This window comes from Aotus nancymaae, unplaced genomic scaffold (assembly GCF_030222135.1).
Source record: "Aotus nancymaae isolate 86718 unplaced genomic scaffold, 86718_ANA_hifiasm-v0.15.2.pri h1tg000059l, whole genome shotgun sequence".
In the NCBI taxonomy this organism is placed as follows: Eukaryota; Metazoa; Chordata; class Mammalia; order Primates; family Aotidae; genus Aotus; species Aotus nancymaae.
In genome coordinates this window covers 27,725,122-27,741,515 of record NW_026988473.1, presented here as the reverse complement: position 1 = coordinate 27,741,515, position 16,394 = coordinate 27,725,122, and the positions used below count along the sequence as shown (strand labels likewise).

Sequence of the window (16,394 nt, the reverse complement as noted above, 5' to 3'; positions counted from 1 at the left end):
ACTTTGGAAACACTAGCTTCTGGTCTGGAAAACAGCAAGGTCTGGTAGAAGCAAATCCACTAGAGACTGTCTTTCTTCCCTTCAGCCTGCAGTTTTGCATCAGTCTCTCTTGGCTGTGGTCATTCAGTCAGTTACAGATCCCTTGGTATTAGCCCCCATTCCTCCATCCTGCTTGCAGAATTTTGTGTGTGTGTGTATGGGTGTGTGTGTATTTGTGTGTGTGTGTGTGTGTGTGAAAGACTTTGTGAAATTTCCTGCTGAAAGCAAAAGCTGCTCAGCCTGTAGCATCCTTTTTCTGAGTTACAAGGCTATGTTATTGAAATAAGATGAATTTGTTTTGATTCTTGAATCTATGAGTTGGACTCATGGTTGAATCCATTTCAGTGAAAGTACAAAAGAAGAAATCCTATACAGACTTCACCTAATATCCACATAAAAGTGGATTCTAAACTTTAAATGAAAAATACAAAAATGCAAAAATGCCTTATACAGATGTTATATTTACCCATATAAGGAACCAGATAAGTCTGCATGCAAAGTGTGAAATTGAGGCTATCTAGGAGATAAGCAACATGAACAGGGAGGATTGAGGCATGAGAGCAGTATCCACCTTCTGTGTAAAATTGTAACTGTCTGGGGGGAATACCTCCTTAGGCTGCATGTGGTAACATAGAAACACAATTTCCATTGTAAACCATGAAGCAGTTCCTCAGGAGGGCATGCATCTTAATGAAATACTACACAGACTTTAGTGTCTTGGAAGTATATGTGCATTTTGCCACTTATTTCTATTTGAGGTGGGCCAGTGGAGGCCAGAGAGAGCTTTGGCTTTGCAGAAAGAGCCCCAATTATCTTGATCTGGTGATCAGGAGACAGTCAGGCTGAGCTGGGCTTATGAGGATGGCCTGCCTAGGAGATGGAGTTGGTTTCTCTTATAAAGTCAAGTCAATAAGCCTGATGTAGTATTGGCTTATACCCTGATGAGTTCTAAAAATGATGCAAGGCTAGCTTCTTGGGTATCTGTAAATCCCAAGAATGGGAAATTTTAAAAATAAGGAAAAGAAGAATGCAAAAAGATTTTTTTCAGCATATTGCCTAATTCAGAGTGAACTTGCAGCTTTCCAAGAGTTGTTTCCTCACCTCCTTTCCCGCGGAGGTCACCAGCTTGTCCCCTGGCTCCTTGTTTGTCTGCCTGCAGGGCTGCACATGAGTGCTGACAGTCCTGGCCTCTGTAGGTGCTTAGAGTGACATCAGGCCTTGTGAGAAGTGCCTCCTTCCTGGGTTTTCTTTTTGAAATAGCCTAATCCGAAAGAAAATCTCCCTTGCTGTTTGACATGGCATGAATGATAGCATTGGAAATCCTTTTAAATCCAGGAAGATAAATACGTTTCATTGGAGCCATCTTTCCAAAGGCAGACAACTTCAAATATTTCACTCAAGATGCCTCGGGGTCCTAAAAAAGGTTCATGCTTGAATACACAGTGCTTCTTTAGTTTTGTGCATTTTGGGTTCCTGGGTGAGGTTATTTTGGTGTCACTGGCCGTGGAAGTTGACCACATTCAGCTTTGATCTTCTAGGTAGCAAGTTTCACAGTCCAGGCCTTGTAGGTGGTACCAAAAAAAAAAAGTTGTTTAATACACAGTATTTTCCACATCTTTGCTTAGACATCACTTCATCAGAACTGCTTCTCACCAACCCTGCCCTGTAGGTTAGCTGCAACATTTTCCTACTTGAAATTATGTAATTTGTTGTTTGACTGTTTCCTGAGCCTTCTGTGATGGGTCCGGTCAGAGCCTGTCTTGCACACCTTTGTCTCCAGCACCTGACCACAGCAGGCACCTCATGAATAACCAACACCTGACGGTCTGATATTTTGTTTCACAGGAACAGACAATCTGCAGGTGAATGTCACCCGGACTCCAGAGTCATTTCCTCCGGGGAAATTGTTACCGATTTCACCAACATGGCCTTTCACAGAAGTCAGGTCTTCCTCAGCAGCAGACAGAATCAAGACTGTGCTGGGACAGTCCTCTGACAACACAAGCTTGCCACAGTCAGCCCGAACCCCTGCGTCCAAGACACACCACACAACTAGGGCTCACGTGGACTTCTCTTCTTCCCTTTACCAAGGAAGTGGACATAGCGCCTCCCTTGAGTCTTCCAAGGATTATTCCGAGTCCCTGGTCCAACCCGGGCCTAGAGGGGGACAAGAAGCAGCCGATGTGTCAGGTTTGCCTCTCACCAGCATGCCCCCCTCATTGTCCACAGTCCCGTCAGGGGCGTCCTTCAGTGCTGTCCTCCCATCCCAGCCAGTATGGGCAGGGACTCCCTCCATTTCAACGCATCCCCCGAGATCAGATGTTCCCCGACTCCTCCCTCCACCTCCATCCTCTTCATTGACTCCTGACTCACCTCATTCCATCATCTCTGAGCCAGCAGAGCAACCCTCCAAAATGCTGTTAGTTCCCCAAACAGCTCCAGCCGACCCCTCTTCAGGTCAGAACATAGCTAATCCCCTAAACCCTTTTCCTGATGAAATGGAGCACACTCCATCCCAAAATGCCCGGGATCTCATAGGCGAACCTCATCTAGGTGTTTCTGGATCCTCAACAAAGTGGCATTCCGAGCTGTCCCCAACAGAGGGTCCCCATTCAGCAGGCTCATCCACATCTGGGTTTTTGAGCCCCATGGCAGAACCGTCCCATCCATCTCCCCCTCCCCCAGCACTTGGAAGTCGTCTTTGGCTTCCAGATGGAAGCCCCTCATGGTCAATGTTGGAAGTGGCTTCAGGTCCTGCATCCACCCAGCAGATCAAAGCTGGGGTGGCTGGAAGAGTGTACAATGGGGTGTCTTTACCAACTTTTAAGAATACAGAAGCAGCGACCCATGAGGCTGAGCCTCCACTTTTCCAGACTGCAGAATCAGTGGCCGTAGAAATGACCAGCAGAAAGCTAGCCCCTACCACTACAAATGACTCTGCTAACCCGCTGCATTTGTCAGCAGCTCCAGAGAATTCCAGAGGGCCCACCCTTTCGGCAGAACACACCTCTTCATCTTTGGTGCCTTCTCCTCCGCATGTCACCGCACCGGGTCGAGAGCAAGCTATCCTCTCTGGGGCGGTTCCCGCATCACCATCAACCTGGACAGCCGACTTTCCCTCCATACTTACTTTCCTCCAGCCCTCAGAGAATCATGCCTCCCCGTCTCCCGTGCCAGAAATGTCTGTCCCTCCAGCAGAGGGCAGTGATGGGTCCCCGCCTACTGCAGCTAGAGACTTGCTCCTCTCAAGCAGAGTTCCTCATCTTCTTTCCACATCTTGGACATTTCCCCGGTGGAAAAAGGACAGCGTGACAGCCATTTTAAGGAAAAATGAAGAGGCAAATGTGACGATTCCTCTCCAGGCCTTTCCAAGGAAAGAGGTTTTGAGTCTTCACACTGTAAATGGATTTGTCTCTGATTTCAGCACCGATCATGTCTCATCTCCCATCATTACAGCACCAAGAACAAATCCCCTTCCTTCAGGATCACCTCCACCTTCCATGCTCGCCATACAAGCCACCCAGACTGTTTCCCCATCTCTTGGCTTTTCTAACACCAAGCCAGAGACTTATGCTTCTGCTGTGGCCCATTCTGGGTTGCCAGCTTCAGCCTCCAGACAGGTGAGAGCATCACTCTCCTCCATGGATGTCTATACTTCCTCAACAATGGGAGACATGAAAAAGCCAGCAACCACAGATGTTTTCTGGAGTTCTCTTTCATCAGACACTGGATCCCTTTCCACGGAATCAATAATATCTGGCTTGCAGCAGCAAACAAATTATGATTTAAATGGACATACAATTAGCTCCACAAGTTGGGAAACTCATTTAGCTCCAACGGCTCCTCCCAGTGGTTTAACTTCAGCTGCCAATGCCATAAAATCTCAGGATTTCAGAGATACTGCTGGGCATTCAGTGACTGGAGAAGGGTTTAGCACTCAGGATCTCGTCCTCGGTACAAGCACTGAGAAGCCTGTGCAAGAGTCAGACCTGACCATGGTTGGAAGCCATAGAGACCTGTGGCCCCCAAGCAATAACAGCCATTCCATAGACTTCCAAACAGCTGAAGTTGAGTATGACTCATCCACAAGTCAACATTCTGTGTCTTATCCGCAACTACAGTTGCCCGACCAGCCAACACACCCTCTTTTACTAACCTCATCAAGACCAACTTCTACAGGTGGCTTGCAGGAAATGCTTTCGGATGGAACAGATACAGGTTCTGAAATTTCCAGTGACGTCAATTCATCACATGAGAGAAATACTTCCAGACCATTCCAGAACATCTTGAGATATCACTCTGCTGCTGAATCTTCTATATCGACCAGTGTCTTTCCCAAGACCTCCTCCAGAGTGCTGCGGGCTTCTCAGCACCCCAAGAAATGGACAGGTGCAGCCACTAATGCAGGTAGTTTGTTTCCTGGTACCCCCAAAACAGGTATGACTGCTTTTGTGGTCAAAGCATCTTCAAGCTCAACGCAGATACCAGCTTTGCTCTGAAGGAGCTCGTACCCCCTATCAAGAGTGAGTTAGCAGCCCCAAATAGTCATGTCATTGATCCTGTGCCTACTTGAGCTTTTGAAACTATTCACAATGTAAGCATCCTTGCTATCAACCATAGCTGTGCTGTAAGTGGCATTCTTGTTATGGTTAATCAACTTAATGAGCCTAGAGTTGTTTTGCCTAAGTTCTGTCCACCACAAGCCCAGATTGCAGAGACTTCACCCTAGCAAATCCATAAGTTACATCCATTCATCATCAGAACAAGTGACACGTGCATTCCCGCCAGTGACAAACTTTGTTTTTTCTCTCTTTACAGTGGACACAGTGTCATCAAAGGTAGAGCCAACAGCAGCAGCTGCCGTCACATTGTTTCTGAGGAAATCAAGTCCACCTGCACTGTCTGCAGCCCTGGTTGCTAAGGGCACCAGCCCCAGCCCTTTGGCCGTGGCCTCAGGACCAGCTAAGAGCAGTTCGATGACTACTCTTGCTAAAAATGTCACAAACAAGGCCGCATCTGTCCCAAAGAGAACACCAGGGGCAATCCATACAGCCTTCCCGTTCACGCCAACCTACATGTATGCAAGAACGGCGCATACCATGAGCACACATACAGCCATGCAAGGAAACGTGGGCACTGCCTCTGGCCTGTTGTCTACGACAAACCTCCCCAGGAAACCACAAGCCATGCACACTGGCCTCCCAAACCCCACCAACCCGGAGATGCCCAGGGCATCCACGCCACGCCCCCTGACAGTCACAGCCGCGCTAACATCCATTACAGCCTCAGTGAAGGCCACCCGGTTGCCACCATCGCGAGCAGAAAACACAGATGCTGCCCTTCCTGCCGCATCGGCTGCGGTGGTCACGACTGGCAAAATGGCATCCAACCTGGAGTGTCAGATGTCCAGTAAGCTCCTGGTGAAGACAGGTATGAGGTCACTGTTCTGATCTTAAAGCAGCAAGCCTGGCCTCAGAGATGTAACAATATGTTTCTTTTAAATCAGTGGTTATCAACCAGGGGCGACTTTGTCACCCTCCCCCAGGGACATTTGGCTATGCCTGGAGACATTTTTGGTTGTTATTCTTGGTGGCACTACTAAAATCTAATGAGATAGGGACCAGGGATACTGCTTAACATCTTCCAATGCACAAAACAGCCGCGACAACAAAGATTAATCCAGCCTAAAACATCCATAGGGCCAAGGTTGAGACCACGAGCTTTAGCAAGTGTTAGAGGAGAGAGAGAGAGAGCCTGATGTGGCATGGAGTCTAGTCCTAGGTATCAGAGGCCCCTGGGAAACCACAGTTCTGCCAGTTGGTCTGAGAATGCAAAGGTTCCATTTTGCATCAGGGATGTCTCCCATGAATGAATGATGTGATTCGTAAAACACAACATCTTGGGAAGTACTACAGAGTTCAGCAAGGGTTTTGTCATGAATTTTTTCAATTAGCAGATAGCAAAAGAACAGCTTCCACACACTATGTGGGAACGCAGAATTTCTTTTGATGTTAGAAAGAAGACTTTCTTGAAAAAGTGGGATGGGCAGCACCAGAATTGTGAGCAAGGATGGAATGCTGTCTTTTTAGCCCCCATTCCCCAGCTGTAGCAAAGCAGGCCTAGAATGCACAGAGTGCTTTTAATAGTGTGGCAATGTTTGCTATAAAAAACATTAGACAAATTATTTGAAGGAGCATGCCAATGTTGAATGCTCGCATCCCGCCTTCCTCCTCACCCCACAAAGAATTAAATGAAATTATATCTTGAGATATATCCTATTCTAAAATGGGAAATTGTGAAATTAGGCATAGAAAAAAGTAGAGTATCTCTTCCTATTTCTCAAGAAATTATACCATCTGGGTTTCCTCTCTCTGTCCCTTCTCCCTTCCACTCTCTTCTGGGTGACAGGCAGCCCTGGCCCCTCAGGCAGAAGGTGGAAACATTCTCTTCTTTGTCTTCTTCCCAGCACCCCACCAACCCAGCTACATCTAATCAATCACCAGTTCCTTTCACTTCTGCCTCCTGGGTACCCCTTCTCTCCATCCTGATTCACACTGCCACTTCCCTGGTTCACACGTCATCATCGCTCACCTAAATTTCTGCAACAATAGCCACATTTATATCTCTGCCTTCAGACGTCTCCTCTCTTCAATCTGCTCTCCAGTCTGCAGTTGAGAACCTTCTAAAATGCATTCCTTTGCTTAAGACTCATTTCCCATTGCCCTTAGGACCAAGCTTAAACATGTATATACAGTAGTCCCCTCTTATCTGCAGGCGATCTGTTCCAAGACTCCCCAGTGGATGCCTGAAAATGCAGGTAGTACCAACCCCTATTCATACATGCCTATGATAAAGCTTAATTTATAAGTTAGGTGCAGTCGAGGTCAACAACTAGTAATAAAATAAAACAAGTATAACAATGGACTGTAATAAAAGTGATGTGAATGTCGTCTCTCTCACTTTCTGTCTCAAAATATCTCATGGTAGCATACTCCTCTATTTTCAGACTCTGGTTGGCTGCAGTAAATAAAACCATGGAAAGCCACACTGTGGCTAAGAGGGAAATACTGTATCTTGAAATATTTAACTTCTTTCCTCTGCACCTTTGCGCTTGGTACTCCCTCTGCTGGGAGTGGGTGAGGGCGATCTCTTCCCCCTTGTCAAATTCCACTTTTGTGATCCTTCAGAACTTAGGTGAAGCATCAGTTCCTGTGGAAATTTTCCCTGATCCCCATCCCTTTACCAAACTCAGGGCTGGATGCTCCTCCTAGGAGCTCTGGTGGCCTTCTAGGCTTCCCTTCAAATAGCACCTGTCACATTCTATCCCAAATGCCTGTTCTCTGTCCTGTGTCTCCATCCCACTTGCGAGGTGGTACCTTCCTGATGCAGCGTTGTTTGGGGCTGCAGCACTTAGCTCAGGGCCTGCACCTAAGGAGGCTGCCCGTGATGTTGTTGCAGGAATTTCTTCCCATGCAGAATCACCTGGGGCAGGCACTGTCAAGCCGGCTTTGAAAGTCAGAGGCAGCATCTGTCAGAAATGAAATGCCACCAGCATACCACCTCACTCTCTCCTCAGGTCACACAAACGGCTTCTTTAGCAGGACCCACAGAGCTGCCCACCCTCTCCTTGGTGGCTCTGTGCTTACCAGCTCTGCCCAGAACTTGCATAAGGTGGTGGCTGGGAGGAGCAGGGGGCAAATGAACGATGAGATTTGCCATTTTGCCTCATTGCCACGCTTCTGTTTTGCCCCGCAGTTCTCTTTCTCACCCAAAGGAGAATGCAGATCAGTGAATCCTTAAAACTCAATATCGCCAAAGGGCTCACACAGGCTTTGCGGAAGGCTTTCCACCAGAACGATGTCTCAGCTCACGTAAGTGCCTTGCTTTGTAACCAGGCTAATCCTTCGCACTCTGCCTCTTGGGTCTGGAATTTGTTTAGATTGTTTTCCTCCTTTCTAGGTACCATAACAGCGCTGGCAGAAGTAGAACCTGTCTTCACTTTGGCAACTAGCTAATGTGTAGTAGCTCGAGAAAAAGGTGAAATTTTGAGGAAAACGAAGACAAATTGTCTTATGTCTAGATTTCTTTCCAAAGACTGGCTATATTAGCCAGGTGGGTGGCTCACACCTGTAATCCTAGCACTTTGGGAGTCCGAGGTGGGCGATCACTTGAGGTCAGGAGTTCAAGACCAGCCTAGGCAACATGATGAAACCCCATCTCTATTAAAAATACCAAAATTAGCCTGGCGTGGTGGCGGGTACTTATAATCCCAGCTACTTGGGAGGCTGAGACAGGAGAATCACTTGAATCCGGGAGGTGGAAGTTGCAGTGAGCCAAGATTGTGCCATTGCACTCCAGCCTGGGTAACAGAGCAAGACTCTGTCTCAATTAAGTAAATAAATAAATATATAAGCCTGGATATATTGTTTTAAACCATCTCATTATCCCATCGTTTGGGGAAAGTATTTACATTGTTCATATAATTCTCTAGAAAACTCTCCATTGCTTTTCCCCTTATTTTCATCACCATTGTAAACAGTGGTTTATTTCTGGGCATTTAAAAATTACCCTGACTTGTAAATTGAGTCTGGCTTCACTTAAATTGCCTGCTGCGCACAGGGAAGTAAACATTTTTTTCTTTAATGCCAAGTACTGTTTAATGAGTGCTGGCTGATTTTGATGGCTTATCCAAGTGATGGAAGCTTCACTTTATAGTCTTTGGGTTTGATTCCAAGTTTTCAGACAGTAAATGCAGTTGGCAGTCGGTAGACTCCCGTTTGCACCACTAAAAACTATTGCTCTGGCTTCTTCTTTTGATGTTCTCTGTCATACAGCTGCAGTCAGCTTACCGACCCCTCCCCTCCCATCAACACCAAGGACTAGAAAGGAGATTTGGCACATACTTTATTGATCATTGTCAATCTCTTTTATATACTTCTGAAAAAGAAAAAAAGAGAAAGAAATGCATTCTATGAGAGGCTCCTATGGTTTCTGTACCAGAAACTTTACGGGAAGTTGAAAATGTGAATATTTCCACTTAGTTGCCTGATAAAGTTTTTACTAAACTTCAATCATTCTCAAACTACTTCTATAGTTTTGGTCTTTGCTGCATATCATCACAGAGCAGTGTGACAGTTGTGTTAGATTTTTTGTTGTTGTTTACTGGGCTCTCTTTTAAAAACTTAACTACATTTTTTTTGAAAGGCATTTGCTATCACCACCATAAATGGAAATCAAGATCATTTGCCACAAATAAAAGGTGATGGTAAGAATGAGAATAATGGAAACCAAACAGCTTGTTAAATTCAAGCTGGTGGTCCTTGCTTGCAGAAGGCTCTAAGGCTGAGCCTGGTGTCCCTTTGTTTGTTTGTTTATTTAAAAAAGGAATTAGCAAGGGTTAGAGATGTTAAAAGCAAATATTCACTAAACTGAGACTTATTTCTTGGGGTCATTAGACGGATTGAAAGGGAACAACTTTCTCACTGAGTGATTTAGTGCTGTCTTGTGGCGTGTCCACGGTCCATGCTGAAGTACCTCTTGTTCCACCTAAAATCATCTTGAGCACCATCTTCAGGAAAAACTAACCAAGTCGGGGAACACAACGTGGAGGAAGCAAAGGCACACCCTTCCTGTTTCAAAATCAGTTGTCTTGCTTCCTTTGGAAAATACACGTGGAGATGCAAGAATATGGAGAGAGAGTGGGTGTCAGAAACGTCCTGGCTGGGCACAGTGATTGATGCTTATAATCCCAACATATTGGGAGGCCAAAGCAGGAGGGTCACTTGAGGCCAGCAGTTTGAGACCAGCGTGGGCAACGTAGTGAGACCCCATCTCTACAAAACATATAAAAATTAGCCGGGTATGGTGGCACATGCCTGTAGTCCTAGCTACTCTAGAGGCTGAGGTGGGAGAATTACTTGAGCCCAGAAGGTCAAGGCTGCAGTGAGCTGTGATCATGCCACTACACTCCAGTCTGGGTGACAGAGCAAGACCTTGTCTCAAAAAAACAAAAAACGAAAAACAAAACACCCACAGAACAAAACCCTGAGTTCCAGTTTTACAAGATGAAAAGAGTTCTGGAAATGGATGGTAGTGATTAGTGATAGTTGTACACCATTATGAATGAGTTTAATACCACTGGACAGTACACTAAAAAATAGTTAAGATAGTAGACTGTATATTGTGTGTATTTTCCCACAATAAAAACTTGGAAAAAAGTAGCTGCATACATATATGTATGTGTGTATGTGTGTGTATATATATATGTTTGTATGTATGTTACTCTTTTCTCTGTTTTTCAAATATACAAATTCTATAATAAACGTTACATTTCATATATAAAAACCAAAACCAATTTTAAAAACCCCTGGGACAGAAAGAGCTCAGACCATCGTTGTCTCCTAAGGTTCAGCTGTAGGAGAAATTCTCTGTGCTGCAGCCTTGCCTTGGTCTCGAACCAGTTTACAAGCCAATGACAGAGTCTGAACGAATTTTCTCTCTGACTCTACAAAGAGGAATTCACTTTACTTACTTCTTGACCTGTGCCCCAAAGGTGCCCCCACTTAATCTATCATTTCTACCTTTTAATTCTCATAAATGATGAGAAATATAATGTGACTTTTTTCAGCATTTCATTCACTGAAAATCTCTTCAAACTACTCTTTCCTCTTTACCTTTTTGGTAATAATAATTAATGCTCACAAGATCATACTGAGGCACTTAATGAATAAAAAAGATACAGACTTAATTCTATTCCACGAAGGTTTGGTGTAAATTATATTTTGTTGTTTCTGTGATATTTTGAGACTTGTCAATCCAAATTATGCTTCATAGGATTATTAAGAGTATTTGTTAAATGAGAACATTCTGTTCTCCACCCTTGCTTCTAACAGCCGTGGTTCTGAGAAATACCAAGAAGAACTTAAAGTACTGTGGAAATAAACAATGGGTTTTGTGGGTCCATTTGTTTTGTAGGTGGACATTCTGGAATATTCTCATAACGTCACCGTTGGTTATTATGCTACCAAAGGGAGGTTGGTGTACCTGCCTGCTGTGGTGATGGAAATGTTGGGTGTGTATGGAGTCAGCAATGTCACCGCAGACCTGAAGCAACACACTCCAAACTTACAGTCTGTGGCAGTACTTGGCTCCCCATGGAATCCCCAGCCTGCAGGCTACTTCCAGCTGAAAACAGGCAAGTGACTCAGAAAAGGATTTTCATCCATTCTGGGATCAGGGCCGTACCAAGTGGACACCTGTTTAAAAACTCCATTACTCGCGCTGTGCCATTTTCTAAAGTCCTTGTGAACTGTCTTCAACGGGTCCTGCCACTGAAATGTCCAAGTTCCTTGCTCATCAGTCGAAACTTTTCCAACCCTGGATTTGTTAGAAATGTTCTGTCATAGGAGCCTTCCTTCTAGTTTACATACTTAGTACTTTTGAGCACCAGGTACTATATTTTATATTTCTTTCGGTATTATCAGTGGATACCAGTAAGAGTTGAACATGCAGAAAAAAAAAATCTATGGTTTGGAGCAATGGGTTCCAGATGGCATTGAATCAGAATCTCTGAGTTTAGGTCTTAGAATATTTTTTTTTTTCAAACTTTCTAGTGATTTCTGGTCTGCAAAGTTTGTAAACTACAAGAGTGGAGAAACTCTTAAAATTGAAACAATCAACTTAGCAATGAAGGTCAATTGATTTTCTTCCCTCCAAAGAAATAGGAGGCATGATCTCTCTTAGGTTATGATTTTTCAGTCTTTGAGCAGATGTCTACATATTCTATTCAAATAATATAAAATCTTTTGATTGGAGGGAATCTCTGATTCAATCATGATTTTAATTCTTCTATGTTATAAATCATCTTAAGGGCCACTTTCCAAACTACACTCAAACCTTGTCCGGGCTTATTATTTATTTGCCTAATTCCTCTCATCTAAAATCATGCTATTTTATATTATGACCTCTGTTAAATCCAAGGAACTGAGACATAGAGCTTTGGTGAGCACTGATTTACTGCTCTCATTCTAGTGCTGCAGTTTGTGAGCCAAGCTGACAACATACAGTCCTGCAAGTTTGCTCAGACAATGGAACAGCGGCTGCAGAAAGCATTCCAGGACGCCGAGAGGAAGGTCCTGAATACCAAAAGCAACTTGACGATTCAGGTAGGGAGGAAGTTGCTTCAGGCTGTGGAGTTGACAGACAACCACAATGCAGATTCTGGCAAGAAATGACTTGGGTCTTCCCTTTCAGAGCTGCCATGTATAAATGTAACTTTGTGCTTCAGGCATTGGTGAGGGTGTCTGGGGTCTGGCCATGACGGGAGGGATGCTGTGTCACTATGCACCTACTATGGTTTGGGGTTTTATATTTCTTTCCCCATGGGATGCTTTCTGAGGCCTTTCCAAAACATTTATTATTTTGAAAAGTTGAACTAGGCTGTAGTATATATGTTAAATGTCTGATATAAAATGAATAAATGAATCACTTCTAAGTAGCCAAGTCACCAAGATTGGCCTATTCTGTTATTTGCATTGGGTTATTTTCCAGTCACTTTAGTTTAGACACATGCCAACACACACACCCCCACGCTCACACACATAAACTCACACACATGCACATGCTCACACACATACACACACATTTTATATTGAAGGCTTTACTATGTGCCAGGAGCTGTGCTAAGTGTTTTACAAATATTTTGCTACATAATAAGAAATCCTTCTGAGGTATTCTTACTCCCATTTCATAGAAGAGAGAACTGAGAGAGAGGCTAAGAAACTTCCAGAAGGTCAGACAGTTGGTAAAGAATGGAAAAAGGACTTGAGTCAAAAGCCCATGCACTTATCCACTATGCTATGCTCATGTCGGTGCAGTATAGAAATGGGGTCCTTAATGAAGCCTGTGTCAAGCAAGGGAATTCTTTCCTGGGGAAATCCCTGGGAGATGCATTATGGCATGAGTGAGGAGGAAGTAAGAGCTGAGGTTAGAAGCTACAGGAGCCTAAGAGTTAAAGGGTGATGGGAAAGTGTTCCCTGTAGGGGCTGCTGCTATTGGGGGACAGGATTTTAGATGCTCTTGAACATTTAAACTGCCCCCTTTTAAAGTTTTTAATTGTTTGTAGAGATGGGGTCTCCCTATGTTGCCCAGGCTGGTCTCAAACTCCTGGGCTCAAGTGTTTCTCCCATCGCGGCCTCCCAAAGTGCTGAGACTGCAGGTGTGAACCGCCACACCTGGTGCACCGTAGCTCAGCTTTTTGGATTAACAATGTACACAGCACCAAAAGCCTTTCTCAGATCCTTTTAAAATTTTTTTGCAATTACACAGATATCATCCCACAAAAGACAGATGCTTCTTAATGATATTCATCTGGTCCCCAATTAACTCTTCTTTTCAATGTCTCTGTTTTGACTACTGAACTAAAACCTTTGCTATTAGACCCAGTGGTTTTGAAGTGGACGTTTAGCATTAGTGAATTGTCAGCAAAGGCAATATGATGGAGAAAGCATACAATTTAACTTGAGTGAGCAGCTTTCCCATTCTAGATTCATCCAAAGTGTAGATGGAAGTAACTCATTATGATTTGGTTCATGTTAGACGAACATCTAAAAATGTGTCACAGACTGAAGATTTATGTAAGGAGTGTGACTCAGCTCTCTTGTGGGAACTCTTTTTCTTTCTGATTGGATTTGTGATCCTCACAGGTGCATGAGCCTAGTTAGATTTTGGCAGCACAGCGTACTTTAATTGTATTCAGGAAGCACAGACTTACTGAGTGCCTGTTATTTATCAGGCACTGGAAAGGACACCAAGGTAAGCTGCCCTTGGCCTTAAGAAGCCTCCTTGTGTTGTTGTATGGTAGTTATGGGTGATTAGAGGAAACTTTATAAACCAAGTAACAAACCTTCCTTGGAAAAGACAGTAGGAGGTGATTTGAAGATTACATCGAAATAAATTTTAGATGCTCTTGAACATTTAAGCAATTATTGAAATGAGTGGATAATTGGATGAATTGTTTTTATTAACCCTGTTTCCATTTTTGCCTTGGCTGACAGGAAGCCCAGAGCCAAATTTGTTGCCTGGATTTAGTAAGCCTCTGGGCCCCTATATTATGCATGGTACCTACATGCTGCCATTCCCTTGGGGTTGTCTTTCCCCAGGGCCTGGTTTTGTAATTAATAACCTTTCCTTTTATTGTATAATATATAATTTGTAAGGCACCTGGAATCCTTTGTGGAATAAGACCATGTAAATATTTAATTTGCTCAGAGAGTCATTGAAAAATAAACAAAAAAAAAGTGTATAGCTTTGGTATTAGGGACTAGATTACAGTGGACTCAATTAGGATGTTTTTTGGTTTCCAGGGACAGAATCTAAGCTGGTGAGGCTTAAGCAAAAAGGGGAAGTGATTGGCTCATGTAACTGAAAGGTTCACACTTATTTACTTCAGGCACAGTTGTATCCAGGTGATTAGATGATTTCTTCATCAAGTTCTCTCTTCGTTTCTTGGCTGGCTTTTCTCTGCACCGCCATTGTCCACAGAGCCCATGGGGTGACCCCTTGCATGCCCAGGTTTGTCTCCTCCTTGTTGCTCACAGTCTTGTGGAACCAAAGTGCCTTTTCTGATTTCATTCCAGTAAAAATCCTGGGATTAGCTTTCATTGAATGCACTGTGCCCTTTCTGGATCAGTAACTGTGGCCAAGGAGATGAAGTATCCTGATCAACTAGGCCTGACCACTCCTGAAACCGGGGTGGGGCAGCCCCATCCAGAACACAGGAGCAGAGAGGAGAGGTGGTTCCCTGAGGAAAATTCTGGTGCTATCAAGAAGGGAGGATGGCTGCTGGGCAGGCAAACAACAGCTTTCTGTTCCATCAGCCTACAGGTCTTATTAGCTACATGAGTCATGGCATGAGTAAGGGTAAGTAAGAGATGAGGTTAGAGGCTACAGGAATCTAAGAGTTAAAGGGTGATAGGAAAGTGTCCCCTGTAGGGACTGTTCCTATTGGGGGACAGGACATGAATTTCAGGGACCAGTGCCATGACTTTAAACCAGTAGGCCTCTTAATCTTGGAGCTAGTCTTAAATATATATCAAGAATTAGCTCACTTTTCTTACCTACAAAAAATGAGTATATTAAAGAAAACGAATAAATGGAAAGACTTCCTGTGTTTATGGACTGGGAGACTTAATACTGATTATTACTACCCAAAGGGTTCTAAAGATTTAATGTAATCCCTATCAAAATCCCAGTGATTTTTTTTCACAGAAATAGAAAAATTAACCCTAAAGTTCCCATGAATCTCAAGGGGCTTGGAGTAGCCAAAGCAATCTTGAAAAGGAAGAAGAAGTTGGAGGCCCCACACTTCCTGATTTCAAAACTTACTACAAAGCTATGATAGTCAAAACAATGTGGTCCTCTCATAAAGACAGACATCCAGACAATTGGAATAGAACACATAGCCCAGAGATCAACCCTCTTGTATATAGTCAAAAGGTTTTTGACAAAGGTGCCAAGGCTATTCAATGGGGAAGGGACAGTCTTTTTAACAAATTAGGAAAACTGAATATTCACATGCAAAAGAATGAAGTTGGATCCTTACCTAACACCATCCACCAAAAGCAACTCCAAATGGATCAAAGATCTAAATGTAAGCTCTAAAACTATAGGATTTTTATAGGAAAATATAGGGGGAAAACTTCATGACACAGTGTATTTAGCAATGATCTGTTGGACCTGACACAGGCAAACAAAAGAAAAAGTATGCAAATTAGCCTTCATCCAAATTAAAAACTTTAGTGCATCAAAAAACACTACCGGCAGAATGGAAAGGCAACTCATAGAATAAATGAAAAATATTTGCAAATCATATCTAGTAAGCAGTTACTATCCAGAATGTATAGCTATTACCTACAACTCAATAATAAAACCAAACAATCCAATTAAGACATTAGCAGAGGACTCGAATAGGCATTTCTCCAAAAGAGATATACAGACGACTTAAGCACATGACAAGATGCTCTACATCACTAATCATTAAAGAAATGCAAATCAAAACCGTGAGATACCTACTCACAGCTATTAGGATGGCTATTCTCCAGAAATGGAAAATACTAAGTGTTGAGGAGGGTGTGGAGAAATTGGAACCCTGGTGCAATGCTAGTGGGAATGTTGCATAGTGCATCCACTGTGGACGGCAGCATGGTGGTTTCTCAAATAACTAAACATAGAATTACCATATGGTTCAGTATTTTGATTTCTCAGTATATACCAAAAAGAATTAAAGTAAGGACTCAAACACGTATTTATACACCCATGTTCGTAGGAGCATTATTCACAACAGCCAAAAGGTGGAA

General features: G+C 43.6%; 1 protein-coding gene across 4 annotated transcripts in view; it reads left to right on the top strand.

The window, feature by feature from the left end:
* KIAA1549L (KIAA1549 like) overlaps nt 1-16,394 on the top strand; it is a 288,955-nt gene that overhangs the window by 158,095 nt on the left and 114,466 nt on the right. For 2 of the 4 annotated variants that reach the window (XM_064365043.1, XM_064365042.1), the window contains exons 1-5: nt 2,151-4,446; nt 4,858-5,469; nt 7,795-7,910; nt 11,014-11,233; nt 12,070-12,203. In XM_064365043.1, the coding sequence (XP_064221113.1) occupies nt 2,247-4,446; nt 4,858-5,469; nt 7,795-7,910; nt 11,014-11,233; nt 12,070-12,203 (3,282 nt within the window). In that variant the 5' untranslated portion in view covers nt 2,151-2,246. Of the gene's footprint in view, nt 1-1,884; nt 4,447-4,857; nt 5,470-7,794; nt 7,911-11,013; nt 11,234-12,069; nt 12,204-16,394 lie in introns of those variants that run through there. The other 2 variants (XM_064365044.1, XM_012452311.2) reach the window with 2 other exon arrangements.